At 42.9% G+C, this 27,472-nt stretch overlaps 1 protein-coding gene across 3 annotated transcripts; it reads right to left on the reverse strand.

The window, feature by feature from the left end:
* Positions 1-1,718: 1,718 nt before the first annotated feature.
* Positions 1,719-27,445, reverse strand: LOC115783899 (DELTA-thalatoxin-Avl1a-like). 3 transcript variants are annotated; one of them, XM_030734877.1, is made up of 4 exons: positions 27,273-27,445; positions 8,017-8,136; positions 5,277-5,360; positions 1,719-2,489 (listed from the first exon to the last, which is right to left on the reverse strand). In XM_030734877.1, exons 3-4 carry the CDS (start codon positions 5,351-5,353, stop codon positions 2,072-2,074), a joined length of 495 nt encoding a protein of 164 aa, XP_030590737.1. In that variant the 5' UTR covers positions 5,354-5,360; positions 8,017-8,136; positions 27,273-27,445; the 3' UTR covers positions 1,719-2,071. The 3 variants fall into 3 exon arrangements, with proteins under 3 accessions (XP_030590737.1, XP_030590738.1, XP_030590739.1); XM_030734878.1 differs by lacking the exon at positions 27,273-27,445 and having other exon boundaries at positions 8,017-8,151; XM_030734879.1 differs by lacking the exons at positions 8,017-8,136; positions 27,273-27,445 and adding an exon at positions 6,663-7,156.
* Between the last annotated feature and the right edge of the window lie 27 nt (positions 27,446-27,472).

The raw sequence follows: 27,472 nt of genomic DNA on the forward strand, positions 1-27,472 counted from the left end.
AGTCTTTATTAGTTGGCTATGTACCACAGACCTTCAAGGTGGCTGTAATTAAACCTCTACTTAAAAAGCCATCACTGACCCCGCTGTCTTAGCTAATTATAGGCCAATCTCCAACCTTCCTTTTCTCTCAAAGATTCTTGAAAGAGTAGTTGTAAAACAGCTAACTGATCATCTGCAGAGGAACGGTTTATTTGAAGAGTTTCAGTCAGGTTTCAGAATTCATCACAGTACAGAAACAGCATTAGTGAAGGTTACAAATGATCTTCTTAGAGCCTCTGACAGTGGACTCATCTCTGTTCTTGTCCTGTTGGACCTCAGTGCAGCTTTGATACTGTTGACCATAACATTTTATTACAGAGATTAGAGCATACTATAGGTATTAAAGGTACTGCACTGCAGTGGTTTGAATCATATTTATCTCATAGACTCCAATTTGTTCATGTAAATGGGGAGTCTTCTTCACACACTAAGGTTCATTATGGAGTTCCACAGGGTTCTGTGCTAGGACCAATTTTATTTACATTATACATGCTTCCCTTAGGCAGTATTATTAGAAAGCACTGCATCAATTTTCATTGTTATGCAGATGATACTCAGCTTTACCTATCAATGAAGCCAGATGACACACATCAATTAGTTAAACTGCAGGAATGTCTTAAAGATATTAAGGCCTGGATGACCTCTAATTTCCTGCTTCTAAATTCAGATAAAACTGAAATTCTTGTTCTCGGCCCCACAAATCTTAGAAACATGGTGTCTAACCAGATACTTACTCTGGATGGCATTACTTTGGCCTCCAGTAACACTGTGAGAAATCTTGGAGTCATTTTTGACCAGGATATGTCCTTCAATGCACATATTAAACAAATATGCAGGACTGCTTTTTTGCATTTGCGCAATATTTCTAAAATTAGAAACATCCTTTCTCAGAGTGATGCTGAAAAGCTCATTCATGCATTTATTACTTCTAGGCTGGATTATTGTAATTCATTATTATCAGGCTGTCCTAAAAGCTCCCTGAAAAGCCTTCAGCTGATCCAAAATGCTGCAGCTAGAGTACTGACAGGGACTAGAAAGAGAGAGCAGATTTCTCCCATATTGGCTTCTCTTCATTGGCTCCCTGGTAAATCTAGAATAGAATTTAAAATCCTTCTCCTCACCTACAAGGTCTTGAATAATCAGGCCCCATCTTATCTCAAAGACCTCATAGTACCATATCACCCCAACAGAGCACTTCGCTCTCAGCCTGCTGGCTTACTTGTGGTTCCTAGGATACTTAAGAGTAGAATGGGAGGCAGAGCCTTCAGCTTTCAGGCGCCTCTTCTGTGGAACCAGCTTCCAGCTTGGATTCGGGAGACAGACACCCTCTCTATTTTTAAGATTAGGCTTAAAACTTTCCTTTATGATAAAGCTTATAGTTAGGGCTGGATCAGGTGACCCTGAACCATCCCTTAGTTATGCTGCTATAGGCCTAGGCTGCTGGGGGTTCACATAATGCACTGTTTCTCATTCACCTTATTTACTCTGTTTATACTCCACTCTGCATTTAATCATTAATTGATATTAATCTCTGGCTCTCTTCCACAGCATGTCTTTTCTCTCCCCTCAGCCCAACCGGTCGCGGCAGATGACCCCCCCTCCCTGAGCCTGGTTCTGATGGAGGTTTCTTCCTGTTAAAGGGAGTTTTTCCTTCCCACTGTCGCCAAGTGCTGCTCATAGGGGGTCGTTTTGACTGTTGGGTTTTCTCTGTATTATTGTAGGGTCTTTACCAACAATACAAAATGCCTTGAGGCGACAGTTTGTTGTGATTTGGCGCTATATAAATAAAATTGAATTGAAATGAATCATCTTTGTTCACTTTGGATATGTTTGACAGAAGAAACCATCTGATTAATCTGTGATCAGATGATTTGATCTGTGATCAGCTTTTTGAGTTTGGGAAAGTTTTGAGTCGTTATCTTTTCATATTTCTATCTTTAATGAACTGATTGAGAAACCAAAGAGCGGATTAATAAATGGAAGAGCTGTCTTTCAGGCTGCTGGTCTCCTGCATTAATAGGTGCAGTCGGCCTCAGTTGTTGCAGATTGCGACCTTGAGGACAGGTTGGTAGCTGTCTGACATGGTGGCCCTGATGCTCACGTAGGACCCCCTGTAGGCCAGACTCGGCCCCTTCGCTTTGCCCCTGACAAACCTTTGCTCCGACTTGTTATACATCTCGTCGAACAGGTGTTGGTCGCAGGCTTTGCCCATGTCGAAAACCCCCACCGCGTACCAGTTGGAGTAAAAATTGAAGTCGTACGGCACCGAGAACATCACAGCTACTCTGCCACTGAATTGCAGGGTAGACACGTGCTGTAGCTCGTAGGTGAAGACGGCCACGGCGCCGCACGCTGTGTGAGGCTTCTTGATGAAGAGGGCGTTGCCATTCTCATAGGGGCTGAGTGTGGGAGGCAGAGGGGAGCTGCAGGAGCCGCTGACAATGTGCATGCTGGAGAAACAAAAAGACACTGCCACAGTTACTCACATCTCAAACCTACAACACACCTGAATAATCAGAGGAGACCTGGATCCCCAAAAACCGTCAGACCTCAGATCAGTTTGCATCATTTTAGATTTGACTCTTTGCATCATTTTGTCCCTTCTAATAATTTCTCCTCTGTGAAAGAGACCAAGGTCCAAACCATGCACACAACACAATAACTATCATTAATACCCCCTGACTTTATCAGGAGTTTACAGTGATCCCTCACCTATCGTGGGGGTTACGTTCTAGACCTATTCAGGGTCGCGTGGGGGCTGGAGCCTATCCCAGCTGTCATAGGGCGAGAGGCGGGGTACACCCTTAACAGGTCGCCAGCCTGTCACAGGGCCAACACAGAGAGACAAACAACCGTTCACACTCACACCTATGGGCAATTTAGATTAGCCAATTAACCTAACCCCAGTAAGTGCATGTCTTTGGAATGTGGGAGGAAACCGGAGGAAACCCACGCAAGCACGGGGAGAACATGCAAACTCCACACAGAGAGGGAAAGGCCTGGGCCAAGGTGGAATCGAACCCAGGCCTTCCAGATGGTATTCTAACTGTGAGGCAGCAGTGCTAACCACTGCGCCACCGTGCTGCCAGAATTAGTAATATTTTCCAAAAAAAAAAAAAAATCCACGATACAGTGAAGCCACAATAAGTAAATCACGATATAACGAGGGACCACTGTGCTGCCAATGAGTTAGACATGGTGTCTGCAGATGATGTTTGGCTTCACCAATGACCTCCAGCTCACACTGGGGTGGTTTGCAGTGTGAAGTGGCTGAGAACCTGATCGTGGATCTCAGACTGAAAGGGTGGAGTGATGACTCAAGTAGGTAAAGTATCTTGGTGTCTTGTTCTGAATGAAGGAAGGAAGGACTGACAGACTGCAGTGACGCGGATGCCGAGCGGCTGTTGTGGTGAAGACAGAGGTGATCGTGAAGGCAACGCTGCAATAAACAGTTTTTTCTACGTTCCTGACCTCACTGATGACCACAATCTGTGGGTAGTTACCAAAAGAATGAGATTGAGGATACAAAATAAGTTTCCTCTGAAGGGTATCTGAACTCAGTTTATAGATAGGGTGAGAAGCTGAAAGTAGAGATGCTGCTCCTACAAACCAAAAGGTGTCAGTTGAGCTCGTTTGGCCATTTGGATGCCTCTGAGGTCAGATGTTTCATGTCCAACTGGGAGAAGACCCTGTGGCAGACCCAGGACGTGCTGGAGAGATTATATCTCTCAGCTGGTTCAGGAAAGCTTGCTGGAAGAGGGAGGTGAGGGCATCTGTGCTTGGGCTGCTGGCCGAAACAGTTGATAACTTTGTAAACTTGCAGCTTTTTCCTGCAGTTTGGTTTCTGCACACAGAGAAAACTCCAGACCACGTGAGAACGTTCAGTTTGCTCAGTGGCCTGACGTGTCGTGGCAGGAGCAGCAAACGTGAACACAGGAAGAAGGTGGTGATTTCTGTTCTATGGATAGTTGCTACAGTTCGTGTACTCAGCACATCTGCAGTACTCTGCTACACCCAGAATGCAAAACATTCCTGGCTACAGGAAGAGATTGATTTCAGACTCGCAGCGTACACTTGGCAGTTATGTTGGACTGAGCGTGCATCACAGTCTCACCAGAAATGAACCGCTGGGGTTCATTTGGAGTCCGACTGAGACAACCTCCTTCATTTGTGTCAGTCCTCACCTGAGAGTGATTACTGTGTTCAGATCCGCACAAACAAACCCACTCACTCAGACTCTGCACAGGAGCTGAGCTGATGTTCTGGGTCAGACTGGTGAGTCTGAAGGTGGGAGCATGAAGAAAAAGCTTCAATTCAATTTTATTTATACAGCAATAAATCACAACAAACAGTCGCCTCAAGGCGCTTTGTATTGTGGGTAAAGACCCTACAATAATACAGAGAAAACCCAACAGTCAAAACGACCCCCTATGAGCAGCACTTGGTGACAGTGGGAAGGAAAAACTCCCTTTTAACAGGAAGAAACCTCCATCAGAACCAGGCTCAGGGAGGGGGGGGGGGGCAGAGATTAATAATAACTAATGATTAAATGCAGAGTGGGGTATAAAATATATCAAAAATATATTGTTCATTGTTTGCAGGGTTGAAAACCTGCACAATCTAAGACTCAGTGGGCTCTATTTGACACTGTGGAAATACATGTTTAAAGTCAATCAACATACGTCACTAAATGTTTGTGAAAGTGTACGGTGTGATTTCACCAAACCCGTCAGAGGGGATCATGATCACCGGGAGAAAAACGTGGCCGTAGAGCTGAAGTCTAAAAGAAGTCTGAGGTTTGGTTTAGCAGGAAGGAAGGTGGCAGCTTCCTGTCTCACTCAGAGCACTGATCACATGTCTAACTCACATTTCTTATCATGCACGTATTTTTCTCTGACACTCCCAAACTGCCACCGCCCTGAAGGAGCCCCGGGTTAATCCGTACTCATGAACTGAAACCAAACACAAGCGAGTCCTCCATCTGCAGGTTCTGCTCCTTCAGTCGCTCCTGGGTGGATCTCTAATGTGTTCAACCCTCCTCTGTTTTTATTTTTAGGTTTGTGTGTTTTATTATGTGCTATAAGCGACCGTGTTTCCTGCTGTTTCTGTGCGTGTGAAGCCTTTTCAACCTCCACAGCTGGTCCTGGGCCGTCCACAGGAACTGATTTGCCTGCCTGTCTAAAATGACCCAGGATGATCTGAGTCTGTATAAATGAAGCTGAATTGAACTGACTCACCGTGGGTTACACAGGGTGAACATAGTGCTCTTGTTCTGGATCTCGATGTTACACTGACGGTGAGTCGGGGGATTCATGATGAACCTTTGAAGGGAATCAGAAAACAAAGAAAGAATCAAAGGAAGTCCAGGTACTTTGAACCTGCTGCTGCGTGTACTTATTACTGTGCTGGAGTATGGTTTCTGTAGGCCATGCAGGTACTCCTCAACACAAGGCTGGACTTCATCATCACATCTGTTTCATCTGCAGCCTCAGAGGCTGAACCTGCATTAGGCAACTTCATATCAAGTAGCTTCTTAGCTAACATTATGCGGAAGAAACCAATTTTATATAAAGAAACCTGATCAACCAAACAGGAGGGGGAGCTACAGTCAGCCAGCAGGACACTGGATCGATCTGTGGAGGGATGGTTTTTGGGAGCCAGTCCGACCCTGAACTGTCTTTCTCCTGGCTGAGGTTAGCTAATGCTACTATGCTACTGTGGCACTAACACACATGAACTTTAAGCTCACACAGTAAAATCCTTTCTTGAGTCATAAGGTCAGCGAACACAGTGAGTCTGTTTGCATAGACTCCCATGTTAAAACTTGACAGCAGAAAAAAGGTGCAACCAGGATATGCTCGTTGTCTAATGACTTCTCAATCACAAATCATAAGCAAATATGTGGATCAATCCTCCTTTCAGAAACATAGAATGACCTGATTGGACAAAATAAATTTTATTTTATTCAATACGAGCTAACAGGTCGCCCACCTGTCACAGGGCCAACACAGAAGGACAGCCAACCATCCACACTCACATTCATGTTCTCATTCACACCTATTAATTATCATGGATTATAATAACTATGATAATTAATTTTGTTATGAAATTAAAGTCTTCTGCTTGAAATCTTTATCAAAAATATTTTTCCCATTATTACATGTCTATTACATGCTTATTGGCATCACTAACACACAAACATCTCTGCTGAGTGTTTGTAGGTAACATGTGGAAGAAGAATCAGTCAGAATCAATTTTATTTTCATTACATGTCAAACATATAATGGAGGCTTGAACTCCAACACTTAAGGCCTGTTTAAAGCCTGTTTGCCTTTGCTGGACTGATGGCATTAGAAATGTTCTGCTCTCAGCACTGTTTGATTGGGTGTCACATTTATTCCCGTGCTTATTTTACCCCCGCCTCGAACCAAGTTTGTTTAAGAGCTCATTTTTCTAATTTTTCTAATTCATAAGTGGATAATTTGTTTGTATTTCCACAGGCTAACAACAACCTTATCACTGTCATACTTTCCCACCGTCACCATCCTGCCCACGCTGTGCAATCAAACACAAACACAGCTGACGGTCACTTCCTCTGAATCAAAGAAAACACTCGCTCTTACCTGCAGCCTTCAACGCCTCACAGAAATCTTCCACTTCACTTTGTTTTGCTCCTTTATGGTACTGAGCACCCTTCCCCCTCCTGTTCTGCTTACTTCCTGTTTCCTTCTCTACACTGCTGTCATTCTTCCATCCTGTCAGCAGCGTCTGAGGCTTTAAAGATATCACAGGCAGAAATACTTTCTCATACCCCAGCTCTGCAGGAGGCACACGGGACTCAGTCAGCGCCCCAACCCCCTCGCAATCACGTACAATCACTTTAGCATCTTTAATGAAGCCCTGCTCGTTAAAGGTGATCAGGGATGATCATTAAAGGTGATCAGGGATGATCATTAAAGGTGATCAGGGATGATCAATAAAGGAGATCAGGGATGATCATTAAAGGTGATCGGGGCTGATCAATAAAGGAGATCAGAGATGATCAATAAAGGAGATCAGAGATGATCAATAAAGGAGATCAGAGCTGGGGGGCTGCTGCTGATGATCTTCCACAGTCTGAGTAGCCTGCAGCAGTTTGATGTCTGTGAGGTAGAGGAGCAGAAACCAGCATCAGTACCTGGATGTTTGATCTGTTTCTGATCGCGCGCTGCAGGAAACTTCAAAGTGCATTCTGGGTAAACTTTCAGGCTCATATCAGGAGCAGACCAAAGGTCTCCTTTACATTTAGTGACAGGATCCGAATCTTTCCTTAAACAGTCATTATTGAACTCTGAAATGAACACACACTGTGTTAGTGCGTTCCTCATTGCACTGATTACACAACTTTAAGCTGAAGCCGTGTTTCTAAATGCTTTGAAGCTCTGAATAATGGAGGGTCTGAGTGGGAGGGATGAGGGCTGTTTGTAATGTTTTCATTGGAGAAGCTCAAAGAAGTCCTCGGTTACTGGAAACCAACAGCAGTATTGTGTAATCCGTGTGCGTGGTGGGAGGGGCTGCACAGTGAGTGCAGCGAGCAGGCTCAGCCCAGCTGGAAAACATTAGAGCCGTGACAGGATTTAACCTTTGCCTGACCGCCCCGACAAGCATGCAGGGATTTAGAGGACGGGGACGTGTGTAAATCTCACAGCTGAGACACACCCCGACACACTTTTAAACAGATTAACCCTTAAACTCATCAGCAGATCGGGGTGTGTGCTCTGCCTCACCCCAGCTGCCCCGGGACACGCCTCATCAGCAGATAGAAGAAGAAGAAGAAGAAGAAGAAACAGCCTTTATTGTCCCACATTGTCCCACAGATACTAGAAGTAATCAACAGATCGGTAATAAACTTAAACCTCACTGTGTTCTTAACCCTTTCCAGCAATCATAACAGCATCTAAAATATGTTTCCATGATTCAAAGAGAAGAATAACTTACCGCCTGAAGCTGCAAGGCTGCACGGAGTGAAGAGGAGATGAAGTTGGGGTTCAGCAGCGTCTCTGAGCTGATCTGCACTCTGACTCAGCTGCTGCTGCTCTGATGGTCAGGCGTGGCTTCCTGAGGAAACGTAGGAAGGATGAAGGTCTCCAAGAGAGAAAACGTTCACAGAGACTCTGAGTTTTCAGGTCACTCTGAAGTTTGTGACCTGAAAACTGCAAACGTGTCAAACTGAAGCTCTAAAATAATATTTAGAGGCAGCAGAAGTACCCACATTCTGTACTTCAGTAGCAGTACAGATACTTAAAAAGAAGCTGGTAAAAGGGGAAGTACTCATTCAACTTCTTACTCAAGTGACAGTGAAAAAGTTCAGGCTCTGAAATTTCTTGTGGGTAAGCACAGAGTAAAGAGTGAAAGCAGCTCTTTGGAGGATGTTTCTTTTTGTCCAAAGCTGACTAATTAATATAATATTACATGACAACACAAACTTTATCTCAGTTTAAATTCTAATTCCAAACGACCCCCTATGAGCAGCACTTGGTGACAGTGGAAGGAAAAACTCCCTTTAACAGGAAGAAACCTCCAGCAGAACCAGGCTCAGGGAGGGGGGGGGGGGGGGGTCATCTGTTGAGGGGGGAGAGAGACAGAGATTAATAATAACTAATGATTAAATGCAGAGTGGAGTATAAACAGAGTAAAAAAAGGTGCATGAAAAGAAACAGTGCATTATGGGAACCCCCCAGCAGACTAGGCCTATAGCAGCATAACTAAGGGATGGTTCAGGGTCACCTGATCCAGCCCTAACTATAAGCTTTATCATAAAGGAAAGTTTTAAGCCTAATCTTAAAAATAGAGAGGGTGTCTGTCTCCTGAATCCAAGCTGGAAGCTGGTTCCACAGAAGAGGGGCCTGAAAGCTGAAGGCTCTGCCTCCCATTCTACTCTTAAGTATCCTAGGAACCACAAGTAAGCCAGCAGTCTGAGAGAGAAGTGCTCTGTTGGGGTGATATGGGACTATGAGGTCTTTGAGATAAGATGGTGCCTGATTATTCAAGACCTTGTATGTGAGGAGAAGGATTTTAAATTCTATTCTAGATTTAACAGGGAGCCAATGAAGAGAAGCCAATATGGGAGAAATCTGCTCTCTCTTTCTAGTCCCTGTCAGTACTCTAGCTGCAGCAATTTGGATCAGCTGAAGGCTTTTCAGGAAGCTTTTAGGACAGCCTGATAATAATGAATTACAATAATCCAGCCTAGAAGTAATAAATGCATGAATGAGCTTTTCAGCATCACTCTGAGAAAGGATGTTTCTAATTTTAGAAATATTGCGCAAATGCAAAAAAGCGGTCCTACATATTTGTTTAATATGTGCATTGAAGGACATATCCTGGTCAAAAATGACTCCAAGATTTCTCACAGTGTTACTGGAGGCCAAAGTAATGCCATCCAGAGTAAGTATCTGGTTAGACACCATGTTTCTAAGATTTGTGGGGCCGAGTACAAGAACTTCAGTTTTATCTGAATTTAGAAGCAGGAAATTAGAGGTCATCCAGGCCTTAATATCTTTAAGACATTCCTGCAGTTTAACTAATTGATGTGTGTCATCTGGCTTCAATGATAGGTAAAGCTGAGTATCATCTGCATAACAATGAAAATTGATGCAGTGCTTTCTAATAATACTGCCTAAGGGAAGCATGTATAATGTAAATAAATATGGTCCTAGCACAGAACCCTGTGGAACTCCATAATTAACTTTAGTGTGTGAAGAAGACTCCCCATTTACATGAACAAATTGGAGTCTATGAGATAAATATCTGGAGATAAGGTACGGTTCTGCTCAGTGAGGACGGTAACTAACGAATTTGGATTATTGGATTTATTGAATGGTTTCCCAGTGAGACTGAAGGCTGTTGAAAAAACAAGCAGCCTGTTCCAAAACAACATCTGCATTATCAGAATTCGGCTCCCTAGCCGGCCTTGGCTGGCAATCATATCTCTCCAGAACTATGTGTGAAGGCCGCTATCCCCCTCAGCCCTCTCTGTGATTTGTGAAGCTGGATCTGGTGTACCAAGGCTGCTGATGAACTTCCATCACTATCAGCAAACTGTTTGGCTGGGAGCTGGCATCTGGGCTCCACAATGCCCCCACCCTCTCGTCTCCGTCTGCGTCCCCTCCTGACCCTGACCCTACCCACCATACTGCTATCCCGGCTTTATATGTGCAATATGCTTTTTGCTGAGGTGTTTTTTGGAACCTCGTAAGGTGTTCTTTATGAACACAGTATGAGATGATTTTTTGAACCTAACTATCCCAATGTATCTCTTTCTGTCTCTCTGCTAAAGGTAGCGCCGTTGAGAAACGGTTGCATGACCTCAGACATCTGTCCCCCCCCCCGTCTGTGTTATGTTTTTGTCTTGGATGGATGTTCTGTTAACTGCAATTTCCCCATTTGTGGGACTAATAAAGGCATTCTTGATTCTTGATTCTTGATTCTTGAATATGATTCAAACCACTGCAGTGCAGTACCTTTAATACCTATAGTATGCTCTAATCTCTGTAATAAAATGTTATGGTCAACAGTATCAAAGCTGCACTGAGGTCCAACAGGACAAGAACAGAGATGAGTCCACTGTCAGAGGCTCTAAGAAGATCATTTGTAACCTTCACTAATGCTGTTTCCGTACTGTGATGAATTCTGAAACCTGACTGAAACTCTTCAAATAAACCGTTCCTCTGCAGATGATCAGTTAGCTGTTTTACAACTACTCTTTCAAGAGTCTTTGAGAGAAAAGGAAGGTTGGAGATTGGCCTATAATTAGCTCAGACAGCTGGGTTTACTCGGCTCTACAGAGCTCTGACTCTTTGTCAGCCTGGCTACAGTGCTGAAAACAAACCTGGGGTTCTTATTTTCTTCAAGTAATGATGAATAGTAAGATGTCCTAGCTTTACAGAGGGCTTTTTTATAGAGCAACAAACTAGGCTATCCTATCCAGGCTAAATGAGCATCTTCTAATTTAGTGAGACGCCATTCCCTCTCCAGCTTTCGGGTTATCTGCTTTAAGCTGTGCGTTTGTGAATTATACCATGGAGTCAGGCACTTCTGATTTGAAGCTTTCCTTTTCAGAGGAGCCACAGTATCCAAAGTTATACGCAGTGAGGATGTAAAACTATTGACGAGATAATCGACCTCACTGGGAGCAGAGTTTAGGTAGCTGCTCTGCACTGTGTTGGCACTGAAGAGCATAACAATGAAGGAATTAGATCCTTAAACTTAGTTACAGCACTTTCAGAAAGACTTCTACTGTAATAAAACTTATTCCCCACTGCTGTGTAATCCATTAAAGTAAATGTAAATGTTACTAAGAAATGATCAGACAGGAGGGGGCTTTCAGGGAATACTGTTAAGTCTTCAGTTTCTATGTTATATGTCAGGACAAGATCCAGAGTATGATTAAAGTGGTGGGTGGGCTCCTTTACATTTTGAGAGAAGCCAATTGAATCTAACAATAGATTAAATGCAGTATTGAGGCTGTCATTCTCAGCATCTACATGGATGTTAAAATCACCCACTATAATGATTTTATGAGAACTGAGCACTAAATCAGATAAAAAGTCTGAGAAATCGTACAGAAACTCTGAGTAAGGACCAGGTGGACGATAGATAATAACAAATAAAACAGGTTTTTGATTTTCCCAATTAGGATGGACAAGACTAAGAGTCAGGCTTTCAAAAGAATGAAAACTTTGTCTGGGTCTTTGATTAATTAATAAGCTGGAATTGAAGATTGCAGCTACTCCTCCTCCTCGACCTGTGCTTCGAGCATTCTGACAGTTACTGTGACTCGGGGGTGTTGATTCATTTAAACTAACATATTCATCCTGCTGTAACCAGGTTTCTGTAAGGCAGAATAAATCAATACATTGATCAATTATTAAATCATTTACTAATAGGGACTTGGAAGAGAGAGACCTAATGTTTCATAATCCACATTTAGTTGTTTTATTTTTTGGTGCAGTTGATGAAGCTGTATTATTTATTGTTTTTGAATTTTTATGCTTAAATAGTTTTTTGCTTATTTTAGCTTTGGTTTTTGGTGGTCTGGGAGCAGGCACCGACTCTATGGGGATGGGGTTTTGGGGGGATGGCAGGAGGAGAGAAGCTGCAGAGAGGCGTGTAAGACTGCAACTCTGCTTCCTGGTCTCAACCCTGGGTAGTCAGTTTTTAGGAGGGTTAATAAATTTGGCCAGATTTCTAGAAATGAGAGCTGCTCCATCCAAAGTGGGATGGATGCCGTCTCTCCTAACAAGACCAGGTTTTCCCCAGAAACTTTGCCAATTATCTATGAAGCCCACGTCGCCAAGCCAGCGATTCAAGGAGAACATGCGGCTAAACATGTCGCTCCTGGTCTGATTGGGGAGGGGCCCAGAGAAAACTACAGAGTCCGACATCGTTTTTGCAAAGTTACACACCGACTCAATATTAATTTTAGTGACCTCCGATTGGCGTAACCGGGTGTCATTACTGCCGACGTGAATAACGATCTTACCAAATCTACGATTAGCCTTAGCCAGCAGTTTCAAATTTCCATGAATGTCGCCTGCTCTGGCCCCTGGAAGACATTTGACTATGGTCGCCGGTGTCTCTAGCTTCACGTTTCTCAAAACAGAGTCACCAATAACCAGAGTTTGTTCCTCGGCGGGTGTGTCGCCGAGTGTACCCGATGCTTCTGCTTAGGACTACGCTTCCTCCTCACAGTCACCCAGCCGGCCTGTTTTCCCTGCTGCTCGGGATCTGCTGGGGGCCTGGCTAGATGTAGGATTTTCCAGGGTGCGGAGCCGAGTCTCCAGTTCAGAAAGCCTGGCCTCCAGAGCTACAAACAGACTACATTTATTACAAGTACCGTTACTGCTAAAGGAGGCCGAGGAGTAACTAAACATGTGACACCCAGAGCAGGAAAGTGCAGGAGAGACAGGAGAAGAAGCCATGCTGGTAGTGAGTCGGCTAAGGGCTAAGCTACTAGCTGAGCTAAGCTAGCGAATTTCTAAAAACAAATAAAGTGAGTAATGTGAATACAGGTGATTCAGCAAAGAGTATGCTATTTAAAGTAGGTGAAGATTACACTGAAATACGTTGTTATCCAGATAAATCGAGTTATACAGATATAACAGCTAACAGACAGCAAAACACTGTGCTCCGAAACAGGAACAGGAAGTGATACAATACCGCAGTGAGAGCCAACACCAAGTGATCAAATCTGAAAATCTTGACATTAATGTGAAATTTGGAAAAGTTTATGATTTTGTTTCTGAAAGCAGCTCCTGCCCCTCCTTGCTGATGACAAAGATGGTGAGATGTGATTGGCCAATAGTGTGCCTATCTGTTAAATACATACAGTTTAGTTCCTTCTCTCCAGTTTCTCTTCATAAAACAAACTCCATTTTTCTTTGGATGATGTCATGTGAATGCTCAGACTATTGCATGGCACTGAACAGGAGTGACCCTCCAATCTCACTGTACATCCTGTATGATAATAAAGGCATTCTATTCTAGAAACCAAAATGATGACCATGTTCCTGTGGTCCAATGAGATGAAAACACAGCTGTGAGAATGTGACTAACATAATAAAGGCTGAGTTCACTAATGTCTGGTGTTTTCTTAAAGCAACAGTAACCAATCAGAGCAGCTTAACTCCACTCAAAATGCTTTTTACTTCTTTACATCAATAATCAATAAACTTAATTTCAAGGATCACCAGGAAATAAATACTGCATGTACAGAAGTATCAGCTGTATCTGATATATATTTTGAGTTTTATTTTTTCTTCCAAGTTAAACTTTTATCACCATTTATTGCTCACATTCTGTTTTAACTAAAGTAAAGTGAGTGGGTGCTCCACCCTTTTCTAGCTGAGGATCGTGGTGTCAGATTTGAGGTTCTGATTCTCTTACCCAGCGTCTCCACAGTTGGCTTCAAACAGCCCCAGTGTGAGCTGGAGGTCGTGGCTTATTAGAGCCAATAGAACCAGATCATCTGTAAAATCAGAGATGAGACCCTGAGACCACTGCTCTTCACTGTGTTGGCACATGGCACTGAAGAGCATAATAATGAAGGAATCAGATCCTTAAACTTAGTTACAGCACTTTCAGAAAGACTTCTACTGTAATAAAACTTATTCCCCACTGCAGGTGGAGGAACCCTACCCTAGGTTTCTTCCTGGTCTTTATCTTACAGCTGTTTGTGCTATGATGGTGGAATCTAGTGAATGAATCTCAGCATCATCAGCTTATTTCAAACTCATCTCTGCTGGATTGATGTAACCTGTAACTGATCATGAACAGCACAGCTGCTCTGTACCAATGCAGAGGTTTACTGTAAGCTCAGCAGAGTACTGACCTGTTTATTCTGCACTAAACTGCAGTATTTTCATGCAACCTTTGAATAACACAAACCTCAGTTTTTTTTGCAGGACATTTCACAATATGAAAACTCATAACTTCACATCATTCACAGATGCAATATGTGATTTTAAACTGTAAGCTGTACATTTCCAGGTTATCTGATGGCCCTGAGCAGTCCTTCCCTTTAAAGCTGACCTCCCTGCTTCCGTTTTCTCCATCTCTGAGTGAACTTCTCTCTCATTCTGGAAATACAGCAGCTGGACCTTCAGCTTGCAGACACACACAGTTTGTGCGTTTTCTAGTATTTGTTGAGCTGACAGAAATGCATTTGAAATTACTGTCACAGCATGTTACTCCCTTCATGCTCGCTCCTCCTCAGTAGCCCCTGAGTACAGCGCTAGCAATGGTACATAAATAATATGGTTTTGGCTCGTCCATCTCTTTGTATGCGATAAGCTTGCTGATGGAGGATACACAGATTCCCTTTTCTGTATTCTTGTTCCTCCATTTAGGCTCAGATCTTTTAATGTTTGGCCACAAATAAAAACTTCCTTCAATGTTAAACCTAAAGTAACAAGTCTGTTTGAAAATGTAACGAGTAGAAAGTACAGATATGTGTGTAAAAATGTAGGGAGTAAAAGTGAAGTACAGTAACAAAATATTTGTAACACTGAGAAAACCTGAAACGTTCCCTCAACACTCGAACTACAAGGATGTTTCGACTTTACTTCAGCCGGCTGAATCTTTAACTCATCACAGCTCAGCTGCTCCAGTTTCTCCACCATCGGAAAACCCACCAAAAAAACCTCTGACCGCAGCAGGACTCAGCCATCATGGCCAGAACACTGCCAAGGTGAGGCCTTCAAGGTGAACATTGTTGGGGTGTTCAGTACCTGGAAACCAAATCACTGAATCCAGCGTGTTACTGTCTGACTGTGAGCTTGGTATCAGGCAGCGATGACTCAGTACCAGGGAGGAAACCCTGTCCAGGCTTCGTGACTCCACAGGTCTTATCTCTGGTCTGCAGCTTGTTTCACTCGCACTAAAATTTTATAAACATGTTTTTCTTTTTGTGCATGAAATTCCTCCCTGAGGGGCTCACAGGGGCCTGGCAACATCCACAGTTCCTTCATCCTTCCTCCTGGAAATGCACCGTTCTGCATGGTGTGTGTGTGTGTGTGTGTGTAATAAAAGTCTGTGGCGGGGGCAGAGCCTGACCTACTGTGTAAGGCGTGAGGTTGTTTTTCCACGGTTTGGGACCTGAACACTCGGGTCAGGGTGGAGCATAGGTGGAGTCTGTGGGTGGGGTGCTGGAAGCTGCCCCATCAGCTCTAACCAGACTTTTTTCCACCGGACCTTCTGCAGATGGTGATGGAGCTGCTCGTATCTGATCAGCATTGTGCACTCCCCAATATGAAGACTGCTGCACGTGTTTCCTGCTGTGAGCTGTAACAGCTTCAGATAAAATCACCAGCCTCACCTGTCTGATGATGGTTGGTGAGTCTGAAGGTGAATTTGAATCATGAATTCACTGATTATTTAAAACTATTAATAATTTTCAGCTTAAAAGTGACAAATGTGTTTGGAAAAGTGATTAAAGCTTACAACATTTGACTTGTCAGGCTTTTTTTCATGACGATAATGAGACGATAACTAAATAAAAACTACCTAAAATGACAAAAACGATAACAAAATTAATTGCCACTTTCATCAAGTAACGAAAACGAGATGAAAATGCTTGGCGGGGACGACATCCAATCAATTCAATTCAATTCAATTCAATTTTATTTATATAGCGCCAAATCACAACAAACTGTCGCCTCAAGGCGCTTTGTATTGTGGGTAAAGACCCTACAATAATACAGAGAAAACCCAACAGTCAAAATGACCCCCTATGAGCAGCACTTGGCGACAGTGGGAAGGAAAAACTCCCTTTTAACAGGAAGAAACCTCCAGCAGAACCAGGCTCAGGGAGGGGGGGTCATCTGCCGCGACCGGTTGGGCTGAGGGGAGAGAAAGACATGCTGTGGAAGAGAGCCAGAGATTAATATCAATTAATGATTAAATGCAGAGTGGAGTATAAACAAAGTAAATAAGGTGAATGAGAAACAGTGCATTATGTGAACCCCCCAGCAGACTAGGCCTATAGCAGCATAACTAAGGGATGGTTCAGGGTCACCTGATCCAGCCCTAACTATAAGCTTTATCATAAAGGAAAGTTTTAAGCCTAATCTTAAAAATAGAGAGGGTGTCTGTCTCCTGAATCCAAGCTAGGAGCTGGTTCCACAGAAGAGGCGCCTGAAAGCTGAAGGCTCTGCCTCCCATTCTACTCTTAAGTATCCTAGGAACCACAAGTAAGCCAGCAGTCTGAGAGCGAAGTGCTCTGTTGGGGTGATATGGTACTATGAGGTCTTTGAGATAAGATGGTGCCTGATCCCCCCAGCAGATCCCGAGCAGCAGGGAAAACAGGCCGGCTGGGTGACCATGAAGAGGAAGCATAGTCCTAAGCAGAAGCCCCGGGTACACCACCAACCTGTTCACGTCTCTAACCGTTTTTCTCCACTCGGTGACACACCCGCCGAGGAACAAACTCTGGTTATTGGTGACTCTGTTTTGAGAAACGTGAAGCTAGAGACACTGGCGACCATAGTCAAATGTCTTCCAGGGGCCAGAGCAGGCGACATTCATGGAAATTTGAAACTGCTGGCTAAGGCTAATCGTAGATTTGGTAAGATCGTTATTCACGTCGGCAGTAATGACACCCGGTTACGCCAATCGGAGGTCACTAAAATTAATATTGAGTCGGTGTGTAACTTTGCAAAAACGATGTCGGACTCTGTAGTTTTCTCTGGGCCCCTCCCCAATCAGACCAGGAGCAACATGTTTAGCCGCATGTTCTCCTTGAATCACTGGCTGTCTGAGTGGTGTCCAAAAAACGACGTGGGCTTCATAGATAATTGGCAAAGTTTCTGGGGAAAACCTGGTCTTGTTAGGAGAGACGGCATCCATCCCACTTTGGATGGAGCAGCTCTCATTTCTAGAAATCTGGCCAAATTTATTAACCCTCCTAAAAACTGACTACCCAGGGTTGAGACCAGGAAGCAGAGTTGCAGTCTTACACGCCTCTCTGCAGCTTCTCTCCTCCTGCCATCCCCCCAAAACCCCATCCCCATAGAGTCGGTGCCTGCTCCCAGACCACCAAAAACCAAAGCTAAAATCAGCAAAAAGCTATTTAAGCATAAAAATTCAAAAACAATAAATAATACAGCTTCATCAACTGCACCAAAAAATAAAACAACTAAATGTGGATTATGAAACATTAGGTCTCTCTCTTCCAAGTCCCTTTTAGTAAATGATTTAATAATTGATCAATGTATTGATTTATTCTGCCTTACAGAAACCTGGTTACAGCAGGATGAATATGTTAGTTTAAATGAATCAACACCCCCGAGTCACAGTAACTGTCAGAATGCTCGAAGCACAGGTCGAGGAGGAGGAGTAGCTGCAATCTTCAATTCCAGCTTATTAATTAATCAAAGACCCAGACAAAGTTTTCATTCTTTTGAAAGCCTGACTCTTAGTCTTGTCCATCCTAATTGGGAAAATCAAAAACCTGTTTTATTTGTTATTATCTATCGTCCACCTGGTCCTTACTCAGAGTTTCTGTACGATTTCTCAGACTTTTTATCTGATTTAGTGCTCAGTTCTCATAAAATCATTATAGTGGGTGATTTTAACATCCATGTAGATGCTGAGAATGACAGCCTCAACACTGCATTTAATCTATTGTTAGATTCAATTGGCTTCTCTCAAAATGTAAAGGAGCCCACCCACCACTTTAATCATACTCTGGATCTTGTCCTGACATATAACATAGAAACTGAAGACTTAACAGTATTCCCTGAAAGCCCCCTCCTGTCTGATCATTTCTTAGTAACATTTACATTTACTTTAATGGATTACACAGCAGTGGGGAATAAGTTTTATTACAGTAGAAGTCTTTCTGAAAGTGCTGTAACTAAGTTTAAGGATCTAATTCCTTCATTGTTATGCTCTTCAGTGCCATGTGCCAACACAGTGCAGAGCAGCTACCTAAACTCTGCTCCCAGTGAGGTCGATTATCTCGTCAATAGTTTTACATCCTCACTGCGTATAACTTTGGATACTGTGGCTCCCAGTGACGTGCAGTCAGGGGAGGCAGGTGAGGCACGGCCTCACCTGTCATCGTGGAAATATAAAATTAAAAAATAAATTAAATGGTTATATTCATTCAGTGATTTGTATTTTAAAGTTCTTTTCCATTTAACTACACCATTTTTAGATTAGTTTTTTCAAAATCGCTGAATTTTCGCATTTGCCGGTCAAATACTAAGAGACGAACGGTGAGGCACCAGCCCGGCGAGCCGCACCACGGATTGCGCAATCCGTGGTGCGGCTCAGTATAGTCATTGCCAATGACTACTAACTGTGCTGGCATGCTATGCAGTGAGACCGGATTACTTTCCCTTTGCATGTGGCTATTAAAATGTTCTAACACTTTTACTATATGAACTAAATTTCCATATTTTAGCTGGTGTATAATTCAAAGTTTTTTTTTTTTTTTTTTTCATTAACAACTGTATGTGTGTGTAATGCATTCTTGTGTTGAGCGATCATGAAACTGCTGCGAAGAGACACTAGGTGAGGCACGCAGTTCTCGTGCCTCATGGTAGGGGGCGCTGGTGATCCCAGGGACTCTACGACTCCTCGGCGGCAAGCTACCATAAACAGTTAGCAAGGCCAGTTAGTTTTTCCTGTTGCTTGGCCTTATGTTCAACATGGAAGATTACATAACTCAACTGAAAGAATTTTCTAAACTGGACTTTCAATCGAAGCAGAAGATAATAATTAAAGGAAGACCAACACGGAGCTAAAAGGTTTGCTTCAGACTATGTTAATGTTAAACAAAACAACTGTTGCCAATCAAATGGTGAATAAGCTATATGTTTGTAAATCTGATGTGATGACGTCAGTGCCTCACCAGTCACGACCCTTACCGCACGTCACTGGTGGCTCCTCTGAAAAGGAAAGCTTCAAATCAGAAGTGCCTGACTCCGTGGTATAATTCACAAACGCACAGCTTAAAGCAGATAACCCGAAAGCTGGAGAGGGAATGGCGTCTCACTAAATTAGAAGATGCTCATTTAGCCTGGAAAAAGAGTTTGTTGCTGTATAAAAAAGCCCTCCGTAAAGCTAGGACATCTTACTATTCATCATTAATTGAAGAAAATAAGAACAACCCCAGGTTTGTTTTCAGCACTGAAGCCAGGCTGACAAAGAGTCAGAGCTCTGTAGAGCCGAGTATTCCTTTCACGTTAACTAGTAGTGACTTCATAGATTTCTTTACAAATAAAATTTTAGACATTAGAGAAAAAATTATTCATAACCATCTCAAAGATTATTCTTCATGTTCGGCTGCTTTCAGCACTGCTGGTATTTGTTTAGACTCTTTTGCTCCAGTTGATCTTTCAGAGTTAACTTCAATAGTTACTTCCTCCAAACCAGCAACATGTTTGTTAGATCCCATTCCTACTAGACTGTTCAAAGAAGTCTTTCCAATTATTGATGCTTCAATCTTAAAAATGATCAATCAGTCTTTATTAGTTGGCTATGTACCACAGACCTTCAAGGTGGCTGTAATTAAACCTCTGCTTAAAAAGCCATCACTTGACCCAGCTGTCTTAGCTAATTATAGGCCAATCTCCAACCTTCCTTTTCTCTCAAAGATTCTTGAAAGAGTAGTTGTAAAACAGCTCACTGATCATCTGCAGAGGAACGGTTTATTTGAAGAGTTTCAGTCAGGTTTCAGAATTCATCACAGTACAGAAACAGCATTAGTGAAGGTTACAAATGATCTTCTTAGAGCCTCTGACAGTGGACTCATCTCTGTTCTTGTCCTGTTGGACCTCAGTGCAGCTTTTGATACTGTTGACCATAACATTTTATTACAGAGATTAGAGCATACTATAGGTATTAAAGGTACTGCACTGCAGTGGTTTGAATCATATTTATCTCATAGACTCCAATTTGTTCATGTAAATGGGGAGTCTTCTTCACACACTAAGGTTCATTATGGAGTTCCACAGGGTTCTGTGCTAGGACCAATTTTATTTACATTATACATGCTTCCCTTAGGCAGTATTATTAGAAAGCACTGCATCAATTTTCATTGTTATGCAGATGATACTCAGCTTTACCTATCAATGAAGCCAGATGACACACATCAATTAATTAAACTGCAGGAATGTCTTAAAGACATTAAGGCCTGGATGACCTCTAATTTCCTGCTTCTAAATTCAGATAAAACTGAAATTCTTGTTCTCGGCCCCACAAATCTTAGAAACATGGTGTCTAACCAGATACTTACTCTGGATGGCATTACTTTGGCCTCCAGTAACACTGTGAGAAATCTTGGAGTCATTTTTGACCAGGATATGTCCTTCAATGCACATATTAAACAAATATGTAGGACCGCTTTTTTGCATTTGCGCAATATTTCTAAAATTAGAAACATCCTTTCTCAGAGTGATGCTGAAAAGCTCATTCATGCATTTATTACTTCTAGGCTGGACTATTGTAATTCATTATTATCAGGCTGTCCTAAAAGCCCCCTGAAAAGCCTTCAGCTGATCCAAAATGCTGCAGCTAGAGTACTGACAGGGACTAGAAAGAGAGAGCAGATTTCTCCCATTTTGGCTTCTCTTCATTGGCTCCCTGGTAAATCTAGAATAGAATTTAAAATTCTTCTCCTCACATACAAGGTCTTGAATAATCAGGCACCATCTTATCTCAAAGACCTCATAGTCCCATATCACCCCAACAGAGCACTTCACTCTCAGACTGCTGGCTTACTTGTGGTTCCTAGGATACTTAAGAGTAGAATGGGAGGCAGAGCCTTCAGCTTTCAGGCGCCTCTTCTGTGGAACCAGCTCCCAGCTTGGATTCGGGAGACAGACACCCTCTCTATTTTTAAGATTAGGCTTAAAACTTTCCTTTATGATAAAGCTTATAGTTAGGGCTGGATCAGGTGACCCTGAACCATCCCTTAGTTATGCTGCTATAGGCCTAGTCTGCTGGGGGGTTCACATAATGCACTGTTTCTCATTCACCTTATTTACTTTGTTTATACTCCACTCTGCATTTAATCATTAATTGATATTAATCTCTGGCTCTCTTCCACAGCATGTCTTTCTCTCCCCTCAGCCCAACCGGTCGCGGCAGATGACCCCCCCTCCCTGAGCCTGGTTCTGCTGGAGGTTTCTTCCTGTTAAAAGGGAGTTTTTCCTTTCCACTGTCGCCAAGTGCTTGCTCATAGGGGGTCGTTTTGACTGTTGGGTTTTCTCTGTATTATTGTAGGGTCTTTACCCACAATACAAAGCGCCTTGAGGCGACAGTTTGTTGTGATTTGGCGCTATATAAATAAAATTGAATTGAATTGAATTGAATTGATTATTCAAGACCTTGTATGTGAGGAGAAGAATTTTAAATTCTATTCTAGATTTAACAGGGAGCCAATGAAGAGAAGCCAAAATGGGAGAAATCTGCTCTCTCTTTCTAGTCCCTGTCAGTACTCTAGCTGCAGCATTTTGGATCAGCTGAAGGCTTTTCAGGAAGCTTTTAGGACAGCCTGATAATAATGAATTACAATAATCCAGCCTAGAAGTAATAAATGCATGAATGAGCTTTTCAGCATCACTCTGAGAAAGGATGTTTCTAATTTTAGAAATATTGCGCAAATGCAAAAAAGCGGTCCTACATATTTGTTTAATATGTGCATTGAAGGACATATCCTGGTCAAAAATGACTCCAAGATTTCTCACAGTGTTACTGGAGGCCAAAGTAATGCCATCCAGAGTAAGTATCTGGTTAGACACCATGTTTCTAAGATTTGTGGGGCCGAGTACAAGAATTTCAGTTTGATCTGAATTTAGAAGCAGGAAATTAGAGGTCATCCAGGCCTTAATGTCTTTAAGACATTCCTGCAGTTTAATTAATTGATGTGTGTCATCTGGCTTCATTGATAGGTAAAGCTGAGTATCATCTGCATAACAATGAAAATTGATGCAGTGCTTTCTAATAATACTGCCTAAGGGAAGCATGTATAATGTAAATAAAATTGGTCCTAGCACAGAACCCTGTGGAACTCCATAATTAACCTTAGTGTGTGAAGAAGACTCCCCATTTACATGAACAAATTGGAGTCTATGAGATAAATATGATTCAAACCACTGCAGTGCAGTACCTTTAATACCTATAGCAAGCTCTAATCTCTGTAATAAAATGTTATGGTCAACAGTATCAAAAGCTGCACTGAGGTCCAACAGGACAAGAACAGAGATGAGTCCACTGTCAGAGGCTCTAAGAAGATCATTTGTAACCTTCACTAATGCTGTTTCTGTACTGTGATGAATTCTGAAACCTGACTGAAACTCTTCAAATAAACCGTTCCTCTGCAGATGATCAGTTAGCTGTTTTACAACTACTCTTTCAAGAATCTTCGAGAGAAAAGGAAGGTTGGAGATTGGCCTATAATTAGCTAAGACAGCTGGGTCAGTGATGGCTTTTTAAGCAGAGGTTTAATTACAGCCACCTTGAAGGTCTGTGGTACATAGCCAACTAATAAAGACTGATTGATCATTTTTAAGATTGAAGCATCAATAATTGGAAAGACTTCTTTGAACAGTCTAGTAGGAATGGGATCTAACAAACATGTTGCTGGTTTGGAGGAAGTAACTATTGAAGTTAACTCTGAAAGATCAACTGGAGCAAAAGAGTCTAAACAAATACCAGCAGTGCTGAAAGCAGCCGAACATGAAGATAAATCTTTGAGATGGTTATGAATAATTTTTTCTCTAATGTCTAAAATTTTATTTGTAAAGAAATCCATGAAGTCACTACTAGTTAAAGTGAAAGGAATACTCGGCTCTACAGAGCTCTGACTCTTTGTCAGCCTGGCTACAGTGCTGAAAACAAACCTGGGGTTGTTCTTATTTTCTTCAATTAATGATGAATAGTAAGATGTCCTAGCTTTACGGAGGGCTTTTTTATAGAGCAACAAACTCTTTTTCCAGGCTAAATGAGCATCTTCTAATTTAGAGAGACGCCATTCCCTCTCCAGCTTTCGGGTTATCTGCTTTAAGCTGTGCGTTTGTGAATTATACCACGGAGTCAGGCACTTCTGATTTGAAGCTTTCCTTTTCAGAGGAGCCACAGTATCCAAAGTTATACGCAGTGAGGATGTAAAACTATTGACGAGATAATCGACCTCACTGGGAGCAGAGTTTAGGTAGCTGCTCTGTACTGTGTTGGCACTGAAGAGCATAACAATGAAGGAATTAGATCCTTAAACTTAGTTACAGCACTTTCAGAAAGACTTCTACTGTAATAAAACTTATTCCCCACTGCTGTGTAATCCATTAAAGTAAATGTAAATGTTACTAAGAAATGATCAGACAGGAGGGGGCTTTCAGGGAATACTGTTAAGTCTTCAGTTTCTATGTTATATGTCAGGACAAGATCCAGAGTATGATTAAAGTGGTGGGTGGGCTCCTTTACATTTTGAGAGAAGCCAATTGAATCTAACAATAGATTAAATGCAGTGTTGAGGCTGTCATTCTCAGCATCTACATGGATGTTAAAATCACCCACTATAATTATTTTATCTGAACTAAAATTGCATTCATGGCAGACATCAAGAAGGCATTCTTGCAGATTTTTCTTGCTGACAAAGACAGAGACGCAGTGAGATTTCTGTGGCTCACTGCTTCACCAAGAGAAGAAGCGGATGAAAGGCTGCGCATGTTGAGAATGACCAGGGTGGTGTTTGGGGTGTCCTCAAGCCCATTCCTGTTGGCAGCTGTGGTGAGAAGGCACCTTCAGCAATATAAAGAACACCCTCACCCTGTACAGCTAATCACAGAGTCACTGTATGTGGATGATTTTGTGGCCAGCGTCTGTGAAATAGAAGAGGCTTTGTCTGTGACAACTGAAGCAAAGGAAATCATGTCTGCTGCTGGAATGGACCTGTGCAAGTGGATGACAAACTCTCCAGCACTTAAGGAGAGTTGGAGGAAGACAGTCGTAGGGCCCATTGAAGAGCCAGATGCCCACGGAACAGTGCTGAAGGTATTGGGCTTAGTGTGGAGAACACAGACAGATGACTTTGTCTTTGACCTAAGACCTCTGTTGGAGAAGCTGACAATAAGCGGCACAAAGAGAAATGTTTTGCAACACGCTGCTAGTGTCTTTGACCCTCTGGGTTTCCTAACACCATTTACCATTAGGGTTAAATGCCTGCTGCAATAAATGTGGGAGAGAGGGCTGAGCTGGGACGAGAAGCTGCCACCTGATCTGAATGGACAATGGCACAGCTGGCGCTCTGAACTCCCCCTGATACACCAGATCACTATACCACGCTGGTATGGAGAAAGGAATGAGCAGAGTGACAAAACATTAACACTTCATGTGTTTTGTGATGCCAGTGAAAGAGCATACAGTGCTGTGGCCTACCTACAGTGGGAGGGAGAGGACAGAAAGATGGCTAGTCTGGTTGCATCAAAATCCAGAGTAGCACCGCTAAAGAAACTGTCCTTGCCACGTCTCGAGCTAATGGGAGCACTGATAGGAGCAAGGCTCGGAAGAAACTTGATAAATCTGCTGAAGATGGAACTCTGTCAGCTTCACCTGTGGACAGACTCCATGATTGTGCTACACTGGATTCGCAGCTCAGCACACAAGTGGAAACAGTTTGTTGCCAACGGGGTGGTAGAAATCCAGTCCCTCACTGATCCAGCTGCGTGGTCTCATTGTAAAGGTAAAGAAAATCCAGCCGATTTACCCACACATGGCCTGTCAGTGATGAGCCTGAGTCGGAGTCAGCTATGGTGGAGGGGCCCTGCCTTTCTGACCTCCTCTGAATCTGAGGCAGACTGCGCCGATCAATCAGTAAACGATAACTCTGCTGAGGAAGAACTGGAAGTAAGCGAACAAGTCACAGTACATCTCAGCACTGAAAACAACAAGGCAGTAGAGGCGGTGTTAGATCATCAAAGATACAGTAAGCTGAAGACTGTACTTAGAGTAACAGCCTGGTTAAAGAGATTTACAGACAAGACACGTTTAGCAACCAAGAGAAAGGGAGAGCTGACCGCTGAGGAGTTGTTTCAAGCAGAAAAATACTGGATCAAGATGTCACAACACCAAGACCTCAGTCAAGAGCTGAATCTCATGAAGGATGGGAAGGCAACAAACAAGGATTCAAAGATCAGAGAATTAAGGCCCTTTTTTGATGAAGATGGATTGATGTGTGTTGAAGGCAGGCTACAACAGTCAGACTTAAGCTTCCGGCAACAGCACCCATGGATTTTGCCTGCAAAGAACAAATATTGTGAGTTGTTAGTTCAACAGAACCATGAGACCCTGATGCATGCAGGTGTGAGAGACACGCTAGTGCAACTGAGAGAAAGATACTGGATAATGAAGGTGAGACAGCTTGTGAAGAGTGTTCTATCTAGATGCACCGTGTGCAGAAGATTCAAGGCGAAACCTGTGCAGCAAGTTACTGCTCCATTGCCTCGTGATAGAATCACAGAATCTCCCCCATTTGAAGTCACAGGTGTGGATTTTGCTGGGCCACTATATGTCAAGGTCAGTGTGCACTCAGTAAAGCGTATATTGCATTGTTCACCTGTGCTGTGACCAGAGCTGTCCATCTGGAGCTTGTATCCAGTCAGTCTACAGAGCATTTCCTGTTGGCTCTGAAAAGATTCGTGGCCAGAAGAGGACTGAGCAAAGTTATTTACTCGGATAACGCAAGGACCTTCAACCAAGACTTAAAGGATCTGTGGAAAAACCTAAAAAACCCTCAGCTTCTAGAATACTTCTCAGGGAGGGGCATAAGCTGGAAATTTATTGCAGAACGAGCCGCTTGGTGGGGTGGTTTCTGGGAAAGGCTTGTCCGGTCTGTGAAAACCTGCCTGAGAAAGGTGTTGGGGCGAGCATCCCTCAGCTTTGATGGCTTCTCTGCCATCAAAACAGCTTTCTGCTGTCAGCGGGACAACAACACTGAATAGACAAGAGATGACCAGGAGATGGCGCAACGACTGATGACAAGTTTCTGGAGTAGCTGGCGTAAGGACTATTTATTGGACCTGAAGTCAGCCAATCACAGTAAAACCTTACAGCCTGCTTTGCTTAAGGTGGGTGACATTGTCCTCATGGGAGATGACAACATGCCACGACAGACCTGGAAGCTAGGAAGAGTTCATGAACTGTTTCCAGGGGACGGGAAGGTGAGGTCCTGTGTGGTCCGCACATCATCAGGAACCTTCCTGAGAAGACCTGTTCAGCTGCTATATCCTTTAGAGACTGAGTGATGAACTATTGTTCATCGGGGGGGGGCGGGGGGGGGGGGGGGTGTTGCAACTTTGTTTAGTTGGACTTTGAAGGGCAGTAAAGCAATATTCCCATATGACACTGACTATAGTCAACTGAGGATTTCATATTATATTTGATTTATTTACACGAGTGAACAGTTAGTAGTTAAAGGATTTGTTAATGTATGTTCCTAATTTAACGCTGCAGTTCGAACTTAGTTTGAGCAGAAGTTATAACTACATTACCCAAGATGCATTTCATGTCCCAGAATGCACTGTGTTTTGTTGTTGTTGCGTAATGGAGATGTACAGATGTGACCGTTGTTGTTCTGCTAAGTAAAGGTGATCATTTTCGTACACGGATCTACTCCATTTTTTTGCTGGCTAGACAGATTGGATACAACAGTAGCTGTTAAACAGCGTAAATGTGTGCAGATTACTTACCATTCACTTTCTGTGTCACCTGTAATGTTCTTGTCTTATTTATAATAAAAGAGCTTGAAGAACATTGGGCTAGCTTCAGCTAGCCATTTATTAAAAGACTCAGACTTGACATGTAACATGAACTGCCATCTTAACTCTTTGTCTTCTTCTCCACACCTCCTACGTGGGCTCTCGTACAACACTGACACCTGCTGGTGACA

This window comes from Archocentrus centrarchus, chromosome 8 (assembly GCF_007364275.1).
Source record: "Archocentrus centrarchus isolate MPI-CPG fArcCen1 chromosome 8, fArcCen1, whole genome shotgun sequence".
In the NCBI taxonomy this organism is placed as follows: Eukaryota; Metazoa; Chordata; class Actinopteri; order Cichliformes; family Cichlidae; genus Archocentrus; species Archocentrus centrarchus.